The sequence below is a fragment of the Prenolepis imparis genome, unplaced genomic scaffold (genome assembly GCF_030444845.1).
Source record: "Prenolepis imparis isolate NDT839.2.m4 unplaced genomic scaffold, iyPreImpa1.0 SCAF_46, whole genome shotgun sequence".
Taxonomy (NCBI): Eukaryota; Metazoa; Arthropoda; class Insecta; order Hymenoptera; family Formicidae; genus Prenolepis; species Prenolepis imparis.
In genome coordinates this window covers 198,896-215,199 of record NW_028141204.1, presented here as the reverse complement: position 1 = coordinate 215,199, position 16,304 = coordinate 198,896, and the positions used below count along the sequence as shown (strand labels likewise).

Sequence of the window (16,304 nt, the reverse complement as noted above, 5' to 3'; positions counted from 1 at the left end):
TGGAACACATTCTGTGTTTTTAGTATTAAACATTGGTAAGTTCACGGGATTTTGTCCTTTTTACGACATACATATTTTGAACTGTGGTTTCAAAATAATTATATTTTTATAATTGCATATTGATGTTTTTCGTTTTTATGCTATGCTGCCTGTAAATAATTAAGAATTGTACTGTGTACTCTTTCGCAATTAAAATCTCACGTATATCGGAGCATCGTGAGATAAGTTCGAAAGAGTACGCGAACAGTCCTTTTACTTGAAAAGATACAATACAATTATTAATTGTTTACAGACAGCATAGCACACGAAAATCAAAAAATCAAAAATACATATAACTATATATAAATATTATATGTACTTTCCGATTCACGCATAATGCACATGAAGTGACAGAATATCTATAGTTTACGTCACGTATGTATATTATAATTTTCTGTCGCTTCACACGCATTAAGGTGCCTTTTCATGCTGACGCTCGACGCTCATTTTTAGCGGCAAAAGACGTCACATGATCAAAATTGACGAATTGGTATCTTTATTTTTGGTCACGTCTTTTGACGCTAAAAATGAGCGTCGAGCGTCAGCATGAAAAGGCATCTTAATGCGTGTGAAGCGACAGAAAATTATAATATACATACGTGACGTAAACTATTGTCACGTCTGGGTGATCTCCCTTCTCTCTTGTCACGTCTGGGTGATCTCCCTTCTCTCTCTATGCCTAGGCTAGTGAGAAAACGGGCGCTCTCTATTTTTGTGAGGCAACCTGCTTACACCGGCTATACCTCTGGGACGCCGAGAGCTAGGACCGAGGTTACGGATCTAGGGAATGTTGTAGGTCACAGGAGTGGGGTATTAGTTACTAGTTGGGAGTATCGAATCTATTAGCGATATCTTCGATGTCGTTTAAAATAGTTATGACTTGATCGAAAGTTATTTTACCATTCAAATATTCATAGATCAAATTGAGTATTAATTGGTAAATTGTATTGCAAATTAAGCCTTGAAGTTGTTTATTCATCTGGATGATAATAATAATTCAGGGGCTAATTAATAAAATGAATTTGATATTTATTTAATCGTCTGTGAATTCGACGCTTATTTGAGCACCAGGGATATGAAGATTATCTAAGCAGACTATGAGTTGATCGATATCAATAGTTCCTTCTAAAACGTCAGTTAGTAGCCCGATAATTATATTTATAATTGAATTTGCATCATCGTTTGTTAATCCTTGGACGTCTAATTCAGTAGATCTGGGTAGCATTTGAATTAATTAGTAGAGGCAATGATGAGAATAATATATTTAATGCACATATGATTAAGTGTACATACATCAATAATTTAGATAATTGTCGTACTCATCTATTTCTAAAGAATTCTCGGGGAGTTGAGTTTTTAGCTGAGAGATTAAATCGTTAGATTGAGATTCTTCTTGATGGTTATCTGCAGTGTAATTTTCTTTTAAATAGCGTATGTTCTGACACCATTCAGAGAATAATATTAATTCTGGAGAGTATGAATCTAAGCCTGACGGTAAATTTATTACAGGCGTTATTTCGTGCTCGTTTGTTAAGCTTCGTGGAGTATTAGTTTGAGAAGATGAGGTTTTTAAGCGACGCAATGTATCGGGAGAAAATGATACTATTTCACACGATTTGACACGCGGCTTATTTTTAAGTGCTTTACGCTTAAGCCAGCGTAAAGTCGATATAACGCGGGCTTCGCGAGTTTTCAAGCCGGCTCGATGATTCCTCCTTTTCCGACGTGCTTTTCTGTCTCTCGGGTTGCTCATCTACAAGGGGTTATATAGTCGGAATGAAGGGCTTATAATGAGTTAGATAAGAACTATCGTGAGATAACATGAAGGGTGAGCTTGAGGAAGTGAGATATCAATATTCGATACGTCTATTCATTTGATCTTAAATACAAATTCAAAAGGAAGGTCGATGGTTAAGGAGAATGTCTTCGGGCATACGAAGGATGCCTGTCGTCGACGATGGAAATAACGTAGGGTGTTGATGGGAGCTTTGTCACCAGGCACTATCGCTGGGTGCTCGACAACGAAAGGAAGTTGAGGAAATGGCAGAAAGTTGCTTGTGCCTACGGTAAAAGTATGCGTTGCAACTATAGGTAAAATGAGGATTGGACCACGTCCAGAGCGAAATTAATTCTGGAATTCTATTTAAGAATTCTTACGCGATATCTTGTCTCTTGTTATCGATATTATTAGGCGAGAGAAGGTGATGAGAAGTTGTCTTCGGGCATACGAAGGATGCCTATCGTCGACGATGGAAATAACGCAGGGTGTTGAGGGGAGCTTTGTCACCAGGCACTATCGCTGGGTGCTCGACAACGACGGGATGCTGAGGAAATGGTAGAGAGTCGTATGGACTTACGAAAGGTACGTCCAACGGCTAGAGGTAAAGTGTGGATTGGACGACGTCCGAGTGATATCAAGAGTACTGTTTCTACACGTTAATATTGCTAGTTTCTGATATTGATACCTTGAATAAATTATGGAAAGGTAGTTGGATTCTAATTTGATAAATACCGATTGACAACGGGAAACTGTTAGCTGCATGCAATGCTTAACAGTGGATTTCGTTTATTTGTTTTAGGAGAAGGTAGTGATTGAAAGAGAATTGTCAGTCTAACGTAACTTAGAATTAAAATTGGCGTGTTAAATAGTCTGGGTAATTATAAGTACTTACCTTGTGATAGACTGTGAACTTCAGGCAGTGGATCGTAATACGCTCGTTCGCCTTCTTCCCTTCTCTAGGACCTCGGTCGCGGGATGTTTAGCAAAATCAACGTATTCGAGTTTTGAAGCACAAGAGTTCTTTATTTAACTTTTACTTTATAATTCTATGCGCGACTAACAATTTGAGTATGTCGACGCAGTTGACGGCAAACGCGTGACTTTATACAGAGTATCGTAAGGCTACAGAAATTATGTACTGTAGAGCTACGGTGGGATCTCGATAATGAGATGCCGTAGAGTTACGGTGAGATGCTAATGATGGTATGCCGCAATGAAGTTAAGAATTAAGGGTTTATATACCCATCAAATCGAGAAAAATCTGAGTGTCGTGTGCAATTCCCTTTTGGTGGGGATTTCTAAGAAAGACGTTTTCTTGGAATATGTCACAATAAATTGTACTAAGAGGTCACGATACGGTGACCCGCAGGAGCGAACGCTCTAGGTGTCAACTATCAATTTACGAGTTTTAGATAATCTGGACCGGATATCGAAGTTAGGCGGTGAGCTTGAGATGAGGAGCGACGATTCCAAGAAGTGTCTAATTTATTATTCTTTTGTGGTTTGAACGCTAGCATCCGATAACGCGAGGGAGATAACGGACGGAAGCGGCTTGTCACCTACGATCGGCACTTAATTACTTGCTGATTGTGAGCTGATTTTAGAGGGGTCGCATAGATACATGTTAAAGTTTCTTGTAGTTCGCCAAATATTCATTTGTACGTTTATGGAATCATTTCTTATATAATTTATTTTATGTTATTAATTGGAATTCTTAATGATTGATAATTTATAATAAAACTTGAGTTTAATGCAATAGGGTAAGATTAAGTTATTTCTAAATTATAGAATTATGATTCCATAACGTAATATCGAGACTTTCTTGTTCTCGTTTGACTTAATTCTATAATAAAATATTCTCTTTAATTATATCCACTTGGGCCTTATTTATAAGTCTCTTCATTTAATAATTTACTCAATAAATCTTAATAATCTTGGGTTCGTTATCGAAATCATTTAATGACTGAAATAAGGCTTCGTAAATATAATTGCGGATGAAATCTTAAAATATTAAGTGTTTGAACACTTTTAGTAATTCATCGAATGCTTGTCGCAGGCTTGTCGTTACAATGCATCGCAAGATAAGGATTTATGGAACCTTCCTCATAATAATTCTGTCAGTGATTAAAATACTTCTAAAACTCATTACTATAAGTCTTAAATTGTTAAGTAAAGTTCGACAAGTTATTATGTTTCTGATTCCATAAATAATATTATTATATTGTTTAATTAATATTGAATATTCATATATAAGTGGGTTAGTCATGATTAAAATATATTCTTATTGCTAAGGGTTAGTTTCATTTAATAATAACTGGTTAGTTGAAGTATACGCTCAGGGGTCTCGGATGACGTTTGATTGGTCGGATCGCTAGTTCCTGGTAGCGGCTAGTTAGAACTAGATAACTGGAGACCCTAGATTTGGTATGGTTAGTAATTAATAATATAAATGCTTGATTTTAGTCTAAACAATTATATGTAAAGAGGAAAATCATTAATTATCCTTAAATTTTAAGTATTGGCGCAGGAAAAACAGTAGCGCGCAAAAATAGGGTTTCGCGAAAATGACGGGACGTTACACCTCCCCCCTTATTTAAGAACAAATTGCGATGTATTCGAAGGAATTTGTTCGAGATCTTTTAAACGATCTCTTAAATTCTGATATGAATTAATATCAGAAACATTATTAGTAGTTGCTGATTCGATGTTGGATGAGGCATAATCATTTGGTCTTGAAAACCCATTAATGATTACGGTAGGTTCCCTGGAGAGGTCTTCAGGAGCAGAAGGTGACGGTGGTCCCTTGGCTGGTTTTTTATTATCGGTCTTATCGACAGGTCCTCGTGCGAGATGAAGTAGTAGATGAGTGAGAGAGCTCCAAATGGCTCCAACCAAATGCATGCTCCATCCATAGGCGGAATGTAAGGCATAACCGTGAATAGCTGTATCGACGAAGACTTTTATGATGCGAATAATTATTAGAATGCCAAGGATTCCAGCAGTTGCGGATCCGAATGAAATAAATCCGGTCCATACTCGTGAGGCGGCACTCTCGGCAATTTTATTGAGAGAGGCTTTGTCCAATAAATTATACATGGAGACAGCGTCGGAGTTAATGGAGTATCCCGTAATTCCTCTTGCAATTGTATTTAGAAGAGCGGGTTTCTCTGCGGGGAACATAATGTGATCCCTCAGTTTTTCTATATCTTCTTCGGAGTATATTCCGCTGACAGCGAGGGCTCCTGGCGTCAAATAGTCCCAGGTTAATGTCGTCATTGGTTTTAATTGTTGCGGAGGTAACTGTCTGATTTGAGGTTCAGGTGTAAATTGAACCCATGTATCCTCGATACGGTACATAGTTGGTAATTCAAAACTGCATTCCCTTTGATTTCCATATTTAGAAATTATCCGGGATTTCGGGGTGAGAAACAAGGAAGTGTTGCGGGTGGTTACAGGTAATTCCGTGTAACATTCCTTTGTTTTCCTTACTACAACATCTACAGGTATGCATTTGACGATGTGCGTGGTTTCCCCGGTTGTAACTGCCATATAGCCGGGTCCTTTCATAAGGCGATATGCGAATTCATCTGGTTGAAGAGTAGCGAAAGACAGGGCGTTGGTGATTACCTGTCTTTCTAATTCGCATTTTTGTTGCATAACATTATAATATAATGAAGTCATTTGTTGTCGGATGTGTTTTTCCACATACACGAATTTAGAATTCATATATGTGAATATATCCAGGTTGTCCACGGGGATGATACCTCGGCTGGCGAAGGTATCGCCTTGCTTTGTCTCTAGGATAAAGAGCTTAGGGTGCTCTGTGCGAAATAAAGTGTATCCGCACAAGGGTTGTTCTTTTGTCTTCGTAAGTGCGAACGTGACGTCCTGCGTAGTCAGACTATAAATAATTGGAGAAAGAGGGTTAGTTGAATTATCTGTAATTTTAGTTGCTAAACCCTCATAAAGAACGTCATATTGATGGAAATTGCAAGCAGATGTTGGCAAGGATTTCCAATACGAGTATCCGTTTTCGGAATCGATGCAAAATCCTTCGCTCAAGAGACAAATGGTTCCGGATTTTAATATTATTTTTCCGGAGTTTAATTGTACGGGAACGTGCGATGTCCTCAAGGAGATCTTGATGACGGCTTGAACAACGACGTTGTCCCAGGTTCCGTAAGGGTCGGAGTACTGAGTGCCTTTGCAGGTTCCGTCGTTATTAGTGCGTCCGGCTAAGGTGAGACTGTGATAAGTAGTCTGATTAGCTCTTAGTCCGTGAATGATATTGCTATCTCCGAGAGAGAATGTTCCATCTTGGAATGCCCTTCGGCACACTGTATATCCGGTTTCGTGGATATAATCTGCCTTTCCGTTATGGACTATGGAGACATGCGAGTGCATTCCGCAGTGGTAAATTGTCCGTGATATTTCCACCTTGCACTGGATGACTTCTGCATGATTGTAGTCCGAGAGTTGTAAGAGTTGCATGTAGACGTCAGTCGAATTGGGTTTCCGTATATCAAGATTGCATTCTCCAACATCGAGCAACGATACCGAAGTAATATTCAGGTGTTGTCCGCCACAATCGAATCCAATAAGAGCGTGAATCGGATTAACGAGAACGAGAATCGCGAAGTACGACAACATGTCTGTAATAATGCATAGTGAAGTATATATATATAGATATTCTTAATCTAATTGTTCGTGTATGTGATATTGCTTTAAAATTATGATTATATGTGTATGTTTGTATTCCTATAGCTTTGTAATCAAGTAGGATATATATATATGTGATTATTATTGAATATATATATTCTTATTCTAATTATACGTAAATATATATATATTGTTTTATTATTATTATTTTTTTTTTTTTGTGTGCTTTTTGGGTTTTTTTTTCTTTATATATATATCTATATATATATATAGTATATGAGGTATCCTTTTGTCACCGAGTAAAGTATGGAATTATAATAGATTATATGCACGTTTTATTCTAAAATTATGAATATGTAAATTATTTTTTTCCTTTTTTTTTTTTATATATATATGCTATATGTCTTATAACTTTATTTTGCAACTGAGTAAGATATAAGAATTGTACTTGGGTATATATGTACGTTCTATACTTAAGATATATATATTTCATTAAAATTACTTTAATTAGATCAGTTAGAACCAATGCGTAGATGTTAATTATTTAGGGTGAAGCTTATCGTAGCGAGGAATATATACTATATTAACTTACATAGATGCTTAATGATAAAAAAAATTCTCTTCTCTCTTTTTGTTATTATTTTTTTCGAGGACGCTTTCGTATTTTGTTAGTTCTCTGAATCAGGCCGCCAAGCTGCGAGGGTCTGATATTGCATCCATATGTGTAGTTTTTCGCTGGGAAAGGTTGTGTTTTAACGTCTTTGGTAAGTTAGAAAGGGCGTGTCAAGTCGTAAACATATCATAGGTAGAAGTGTATGTGAGTAGAGGGGGAATGGGAGGAAAAAGAAAATGGTTTTCCACGTGCAGGTCAACGAAGAAGAATCGCACAGTCGCACTTTAGTTTTTGCAGTGGTAAGAATGTTGTGAGAAAAGAAAAATTTATAATGGAAATTGAAGTCCCGTATTCGAAAACGAGGGTGGTGATCAGGCGATTACCGATAATTCTGGTGATGGAGTTTGATAAGGAGAACGTAAGTAGTTATTCATGAATGTGTATGAGTCTGTTTTATTATTAATGCTATTACCTCTGATATTAATGATATTTGATATTTGCTTAATAATTTGGAACGGGGCGATCGAGATAGGGAAATATAATAATTAAGGGTTTTCTTTCTCAGCCCGACGTTATTCTTTCTGTGTATCAATACACGAAGAAGGATCGCGAAGATCGGCGAGTGAGAGCCGAAGAGAGACGGCGCTGGGAGGCTTTCCTGGAGGAGGAAGGGGATGATATTTTCTCCCTGAATAAATTATTTGAGGAATGGAGCGAGGAGGAGAGATTGTTCAGAGAGAGATTTCTGATCACCGATGAGATGCTCAGTAAGTTCTTTTAAAAAATTTTTTTTTTATGACGCGGTTTGTTAATATATAATTGATAATTCGATGTATGTAACCTTTATTTGTTTGTTAGAGGACGACTGGGATTGTGGACCACCGTGGAGGGTATGCTTGTGGAAGAACGTAGTGAAGATGAGTAGACTACGTGCTGAAAGAAGGGTGCAGAGAATGATCGATTTTGCGGCGCCGGTGAGGAGGTGTGAGGACGCGGGGTACGATGATTTTGAAGACGCGGAGTACCGTGAAGAAGTTTTACGCCAAGCGGGATTCTATAAGAATTAGGTAAGTAAGCTTTCTTTTACTTTGTTTTGCCTTGGGTTTATCTCATTGCTTGACATTACATTATTTTTGTGCATTGTTTCAGAACTGCCTTGATAGCGTCATCGATTCAGGTTATTCTGAAGAGCGCGCGCGCGATTGCAAACGTATATATTTTTAATAGTTCCTTTATAATAATTATTATCGCATGTATTTTACGTAATTATTAAAATTATGCTTATCGAGAAACTGCGTTATTTTATTTCATACTGCCTTCATAAGTACTTTATATACTCGTAAGATTAGAGGAAACACCGTAGAAGCATTTTATTGTTTATGATTAAGATTCATTAATTAAAATATATATATTCTTATGATTTAAATCCATATATATATGATTCGTAATAAGATTGAAAGAAGCTTAAGAATGCACTTTGTTATATTATTATCGTATTAATTATCGTATATATATATTTTATTATTATTTTTTTTTTATTATTTTTTTTTATTTATTAAATAGGACGAGCACTTTATTATCTACGATCAAGATTAAATAAATCAGATATTTGTCAGCCATATTTGCTTAAGACTAGTTATTTGTCGTAATGTAATTGTTTCGCCAGAATAATTATAGTAGTAAGATCGAAGGAAGCTATAAAGAGACATTTTATCATTTTATATATATAAGATTAAATAGATAGGACACTTTATCGTATTAGGATTAAATAGATAGGACATTTTAAAGTTACTTAAAGTATAGTATATTTTCCAAAATGTTTTCGTTCAATGTCTTCATCAAGTATTAAAATACTTAGAGTTAAAAGTAGTAATATAGAATGTATATTTTATATAATTTTAACGATATATTATCATTTAATATATATATATGTATTATCTCTATAAATTTGAACACTAATAATGATTAAATGCTGCGTATAATTTTCATATTACGTTTTAGACTGTACGTTTAACGAAATGTAGTATAACTAGTTACTGTATCTCCTAATTTTAGTTAATTACGCGGAATTGCATTTGCCTTGGACTTAAGTATTTATAAGGTTATAATAAAGATATAATTTATTCTACACTTTGTTATAGATTAGTGATTTATTTAGTTAATAAATGTTAAGCTAGAGACCGTTTATAGAATTGTCTTAGTTATGACTAGATAACTCATCAAGGTTATAATATAGGTTACATAGGAGTATGTAAATGTTAGAAAATAGATTTTGTTTTAGTAAATAGATTATTTGGTTATTAGGTTGGGGTTCTCAATTCAATTTCGAAGCCAGTGTCGTTATCGTACACCGAGAGGTAAAGAACATCCAGGGTAGCAGTGTCCAGAACTAGAAGTGCGATTTTGTTAGAATAGTATGTTTTAAAGGCGTTCATGAATTCTATATAAGCGATAAAGCAATCGTTACATTGTAAAACAGAGCGTTTTTCTATGGCTATTTCGCTGCTGCAGATTTGACAGTCGGCAGGGCTCATATCTCCGTCTATAACTCCGTGACCAATTATATGTTTATAACCCTTTGGGGTTGTGCGGTTATAGCATTTAATACAAAGTCTATTGCCACTTTCTTCAGCTTGGTAGCCAGATATTCGTAGGCATTTTATTTCATATAGTTCTGGAAAATGCTTTAACAAGGGATGTGGGTTGTATTTAAAATTCTTCCCGATGCACATTTTGCAATTAGTAAGTATAGCGTTAGTACTTATTGTTGTTAAAGTTTTTTTTTTATGCGTATAAAGTGGAAATATTTAGTACGGTTGTTGCATTTAAGCAGAAATTAAGATGGTTTATTAGAAATGGAAAATTTGTTAATTAGTTAATTAATAAAAGATGTCAGGTGATCCGTAAAACAGTATTGATAAAAAGGAGAACTGTTTCCACCTGAAGTTGATCCGGGGCCTTAGGGGCAGTTCGTAGTCACAGACGATGGAGAGCTGTTAAAGAGGATAACTGCTTTAGGCCCTGGAATAATGTTTCGTTGGCGCTGCCAACATCTGTAAACAAAGATGATACATGTTATTTTATCCTGGTTCAACATGTGCAATTTTTAACTTGTTAACGTGAACAATTCTGGGTTTATTTTTGACTAATAATTTGACGTTGCACTGCGGTAGAACTTCTATAATTTCATGGGGTCCGGTATATTGGTCGGCGAATTTTCCTTTTGCAGGTTCCTTTAGTAAAAATACACGTGATCCTACTTGAAAATTTTGTTCGTTAACTTTTCGATCGTAATAATGTTTACTTCGTTCTTTAGAGTTTATGAGGTTTTTGCGTGCGTCTTCTTGTGTGTCATGTATTCTGTTAAATAAATCAGTCAGATAATCTCGATAGGTAGTCTCTAGATTTCCTTCGACAGGTGGGTGAGCGGAGGGTAATCGGGCTATTCTACCGAAGATTAACTCAAATGGTGGGTATTTAGTTCCTTCATGAACACTAGTGTTATAAGAAAACATTGCCATGTTAATATGACTATCCCAGTCTCTCTCTTTCTGGACCTGAATTTTAAGATATTCTGTCAGTACATGATGTGATCTTTCAAGAGAACCGTTAGATTGAGGATGATAGGCGGTAGTTTTAAAGTGTTGTATATTAAACATTTTAGCTAAATTTCGTATGAGACCAGAGAGAAAATTAGTTCCTTGGTCCGTAAGGATGGCTTTAGGAGCGCCGTATATGCAAATGAAATTTCTAGTGAGCGCAATAGCAATGGATAAAGAATTAGCTTCTCTTAAAGGAACGGCTACAGAATATTTAGTCAATAAATCTTGCATAGTTAATATATATTGATTTCCAGAATTTGTTATAGGGAGAGGACCTACTATATCGAGAGCTACTTTGTCGAATGCGGCCCTAGGTGTATCTGTAATTACCATGGGTTGTCTTGTTTTTACACGTGTTAATTTCTTTAACTGACATTGACGACACCTCTGAATAAGATGCTGTATATCTTTTTTCATAGTGTTCCAATGATAATAAGGTCTTAATCGGTTATAAGTTTTAGTTACTCCTTTATGACCACCGTGAGCGGAGGAATGATTCTCGATAATGAGCGTTTCGCGTTCTTCGGCAGGGGGAATTCGAACTAAGTTTTCGCAGACTGTAATGTGGATGGGTAATTCTCTCAAAAATTCTTGAATTTGGCTAATCACGTATCGCCATGGTATATCGTCGAAACGATCAGTTTTACTGATACTAAAGGAGGCTAAACGTAATTCGGTTACGGCATCTAAAAGGGAACGCATACAATTTTTTAACGTTTGTTGTTCTAAGCGCGAACGATTATTTAATCTTATAGGAATGGATATTAATGTTTTTGATTTAACTGTTTGTACATTTACTCTTTCAAACGTGAGGTTCTCATATACAGGTAGTAAATTTGCTTGTTGATATTCTTTAGCGCCGTTATCATAAGGAGTTCCATCCATTTGAATAAAAATTACGTGATCGTCTTTTTGTCTTAATAAACAGTCGCGGCTTTCGGTTACTAGAATTAAATCTGTTTCCCGTGGTTCTGCGAGTTGGAGTACTTCTTCATATATGTGATCTCCTTCGCGTAGGTCAATAACTGTTCTTCGTTTATTGTCGCCGTCTTCGCTGCTGTCGTCGTCACTGGAATATTCTTCTACTATTACGTCAGGTTCCTGAGGATGTGGATTAGGTGGAGGAGTCTTAATAACTTCGCAATAAATATTAGGGTTATTAGAAACAGGTTCGACTAATGATTCGTTTGGAGGTTCATCATACTCGTGATTTACGAATAGAGGAATGGCGAGATTAATAGGTGGATTTCTGGATAAAGCATCTGCATTATTATTTAAACTCCTTTCTTATATTGTATTTCGTATTCGTATTCAGCCAATTTTGTTCTCCATTTCCATAATCTGGAGGAAGGGTCCTTAATAGAATGTAACCATACGAGAGGTTTATGATCAGTAATAATAGTGAATTTCTTTCCGTATAAATAAGGTCGAAAATGATTGACGCAATAAACTATGGCTAAGCATTCTTTTTCGATAGTAGAATAATTTTGTTCGGCGTTATTTAACACGCGGGAGGTATAAGCGATAGGTAAATCTTTTCCGATTTGCCCTTGACTGAGTACTCCTCCGACAGCATATCCGGATGCGTCGGTTGTTAAAATGAAAGGTTGAGTGAAATCGGGATATTGAAGTATAGGTTCAGAGCATAAAGAGCGTTTTAGAATGTCGAAAGCCTCTATTTGCTTTTGTTGCCAATTAAACGTATTATTTTTCTTTAGTAGGTCTGTGAGTGGTTTAGCGACCTTGGAAAATTGAGGGATAAATCGTCTATAGTATCCAGCTAATCCTAGAAATTGTTTTATGTGTTTTTCATTTTTCGGAGGGGGAAATCTAACTATAGATGCTATTTTCTTTGGATCGGGCCTGACTCCGTCATCTCCGATAATATGACCGAGGTACGCTACTTCGTGATGTAGAAATTCGCATTTATCGGGTTGTAATTTTAAATTCGCGTTTCTTAGTCTTTGCATCAATTTATTAAATTTAATTTCATGCTCTTCTAGAGATCTGGCGTAAATAACTATGTCGTCCATATATACGAATAATTCATTACCCTGTAATCCAGAAAGAACGTTATCCATTAATCTTTGAAAAGTCGCTGGAGCATTTTTTAGACCGAAAGGCATTCTTTTAAATTGATAATGACCGTATGGGGTTGAAAATGCGGTTTTAGGGGCATCTTTAGGAGCCATGGGGATTTGATGGAAACCGGAGGCTAGATCGAGAACAGAGAAATATTTAGCGGATCCTAATTGATCTAAAATATCAGTTATATTTGGGAGAGGGTATGCGTCTCCTATGGTTTTTTCATTGAGACCGCGATAGTCGATGACCATTCGCCATCTTTTATTTCCCTGCGAATCTGATTTTTTGGGTACTATCCACACGGGGGAATTATAAGGGGATGTAGAATATTCGATTAAATTATTGGATAATAATTCATTAACTTGTTTATTGATCTCGTCTTTGTGGACAGGAGGAAATCGATATTGTTTCGTATGGATAGGGATCTCATTAGTAGTGGGTATGAAATGCTGAGTGGCGTTAGTAGCTCCGAGATTATCGTCAGGAAGATGAAATCTGTCGGCATGATTATGAATTAATGATTTGACATTATTGAACTCCTCGGAGTTTAAATGTTCTAATCGTAGAAGCTGCATGGTAGCAGATGTGCGATCGCAAGAAGCTTCGTCATTGCGAACTTCTTCGAGATATGAAGGGTTATTAATATATAAAGGAGAAGTCGTTACGAGCCCTCGGGTTGCAACGACTTGGGTAGAATTGTCTTCAAAATCTAATTGATCATTATGAATCACTGGGTGCCCTAAGGTTGCAGTGATATTTTCGTATCTAACCTTTTCATTGCATTCAGAAGAAGGACCATCGGTCGTCTCATTCCCTCGGGTTTTGACGACACCGTCTGGGATCGTGGATCCAGACGTATCCGCAAAGTCAAAATCTTCTAATTCGGCAGAAGGGACCTCTACGTGATAAGCACGGTCAGAGGTATTAATAATGGGTAGGTAAGCTTTACCGTTAATATTAGAGACTATAGCTTCTCCGAGATATACATCTTTGTTATACACGAAGCGAGGTATATATCCGTATGATTTATCTGGGTTAGTGATATTAATGAAAAAGGGCGAGACGGATCGCGGTCCGACGCGGAGAAAACTTGCCTCTGAGAATGGAATTCTAATATCGTCGTAATGTAAGCATCGATTTTTATAATCGATAGTAGCGGCGCGTGTTTTCAAAAAGGTGTTTCCTAAAATTCCATCCTGAGGAAAAGTGACGGTATCGGGAATTATATGAAAACAGGTAGGGAGACCAAGAAAATTTATAACAACGGAGCCTAAAGTCGGCATCACTTCTGAAGATAGTCCCTGAAGAGCTAGGACATCTTCTTCGCGAATTTTTATTTTTCGATCAAGACAGTGTCGTTTTATGAGATTTACTCCAGAGCCTGAATCGACCATGAAGAGGCAGTCTCCCTGAAGGTCTGGGGATGAAAGGACAACAGTGGGTAAGCTATGGGGTTTTGCTTTTTCTTCTATTCTTCCAATACTGGTGATAAGGTATGAGTCGGGCTTAGAGGTCGCACTGTAGTAACTGGTGCGCGTTGGAGAAGAGAAGGGCGTCCCGGTTGAGCATCGTTCCGGCGGGCGCCAATTGTTACCGGAACGCTCTGGGCGTTTCCCTGATTATTGTTACTGGTAGAAGGGTGAGGAGGGGAAGAATTATTTCCGAGGGAGCGTCTGTACGCGAGCTTGCGACATTCGTCAATAAGATGTCCGGGGTTTTTACAGTAGCGACAGATTTTCTCGGTAGGGTAATTAGGTCCGGGTTGTCCTGGGATAAGAGGTTTTATAAAGGGGATATTATTTCGTGATGATTTTGATAGAGAGGATTGTTGTGGATCATGAGTTATTGTTTGTTGCAATGGTCCGGATCTATTCGAGAAATCAGCGCGAGGAGGAATGTTAGCTCTATGCATGGACGTAGCCCGTTTGCGCGCATTTTCTGCTTCTAGAGTTTTTGATAATTTTATAGCAGTCTCGAGGACGTGGTCGAGTGAGAAGGCTCCTTCTAATTTAACTCTAATCAACAAATCAGTAGGGAGACCGTTAACGAAACTAGTACTAACACTACGGTCGATGGTATCTTTGGTGGATTCGTCGATATCTCCGTAACAGTCGCTTTCTCCGTCGATTATAGCTGCACGTAATTCTTTTACTCTGGCTATATAATCGAAAATATCTTCGTTAGGTTTCATATAGATGTTTGCGAGTTCACCGCGATACTGATCTACAGATTTATTTGGACCGAAAATAGCTTTTAACTGTTTTGTTAATGAAAAAACAGAGTTATATTCTCTTCCTTCTACTGCGGAGTAAGCATGTCCTTGTAATTTATTAATTATAAGTTGCACTAAGTAATGTTCGTGATATTGTGGTATTAATTCGCGGGCACGTTCGCAGATTTTACTAAATTGAAAAACAGACATTTTGTGTCCGTCGTATTTAGGGATAGAATCGACTACGTCTTTAAAACGGATCGGAGAAGGTATGTCGACGGGACTAGTCGCATGAGTGTTTTCTGAAGGGAGGTAATCAAAATGAGCTCTTCTTTGATTGGATGCATCAGAAGTCAGACTATTATTAATACGTTGGTTTAAAATCTCTACTTGTCTGGGTAAAGCACTAAGGTGAGAGATTTGCTCAACTAAGGTAGTTAATATTGAGTCATGCTGGTCGTCTGATTTTTTTGTTTCGATTTCTCGTAATAGTGCTTTAAATTCGTCTGTCTTTTCCTGTAGTAATTTGTGTTGTTCTTTGAGTGATTTTTCTTTTTCCGTTAACATTTGACTAAAAATTTCAAGTTCGGATCGTGATACACCTTCCTCAGCCTCGGAGGGAGGATTAGAACCTTGCGATCGTGTAGTCGGCATGGCGCACTTACCTTAGAGAGAAATAAGAGGCTGAAAGAAAATATATTAATAAGATTAGTTACAGTGTTCGGTCGCTTAATCGGGACCGAATAGATGTCGAATTTTATAGATTTTGCGACGGGGATCTGTACGTTCAATTGTTTTGTAATCAGGATATTTGCATTCGAATTCTATTGGCGTTGGGTTGTAATCGATACTCTTATTTTCGTTAGATAGTGGTTCGGGGTCGTTTGTATTATTAGTTAAATTGTATAATTTGGTAAATAAGGGAAGGGGATTTTGGAAAGAGGAGATGGTTTCTTTGATCTGGAAATTAATCCTTTTAATTTGAACTCGACGCCCGCCTTTCCTGGGCATGAGGGAAAATAAAATGTATTTGAAATTTTAACTTATTTCTCAACTGTTGCCACACTCTTCGTCAGCGACAGTTGGTGTTGTTGCCACACTTCGTCAGCGACAACTAAGTCAAATCTCAAATCAAGATAATCATTTAGGAAAGGAATTGAATATAATTGAAAATTCAATCGTAATCGTCTGTTGCCACCCTCTTCGTCAGCGACAGCGATAATTGTTGCCACACTTGTCAGCGACAATTTGATCAAATTTCAAGTTACACTCGTTATTCACTTTCGATTTAAATCTTTAGAATTTTAACGCGAA

General features: G+C 37.0%; 1 protein-coding gene across 1 annotated transcript; it reads right to left on the bottom strand.

Annotated features, from left to right (window-relative positions):
* Window positions 1-4,408: 4,408 nt before the first annotated feature.
* Window positions 4,409-5,630, bottom strand: LOC145947132 (uncharacterized). Its single transcript, XM_083056905.1, has one exon. It carries the CDS (start codon window positions 5,543-5,545, stop codon window positions 4,409-4,411), a length of 1,137 nt encoding a protein of 378 aa, XP_082913031.1. The 5' UTR covers window positions 5,546-5,630.
* Between the last annotated feature and the right edge of the window lie 10,674 nt (window positions 5,631-16,304).

What these genes read in the sequence shown, in the direction of transcription:
- LOC145947132 (XM_083056905.1), bottom strand. Translation starts at nt 5,545, where the DNA reads ATGAATTCTAAATTCGTGTATGTGGAAAAACACATCCGACAACAAATG.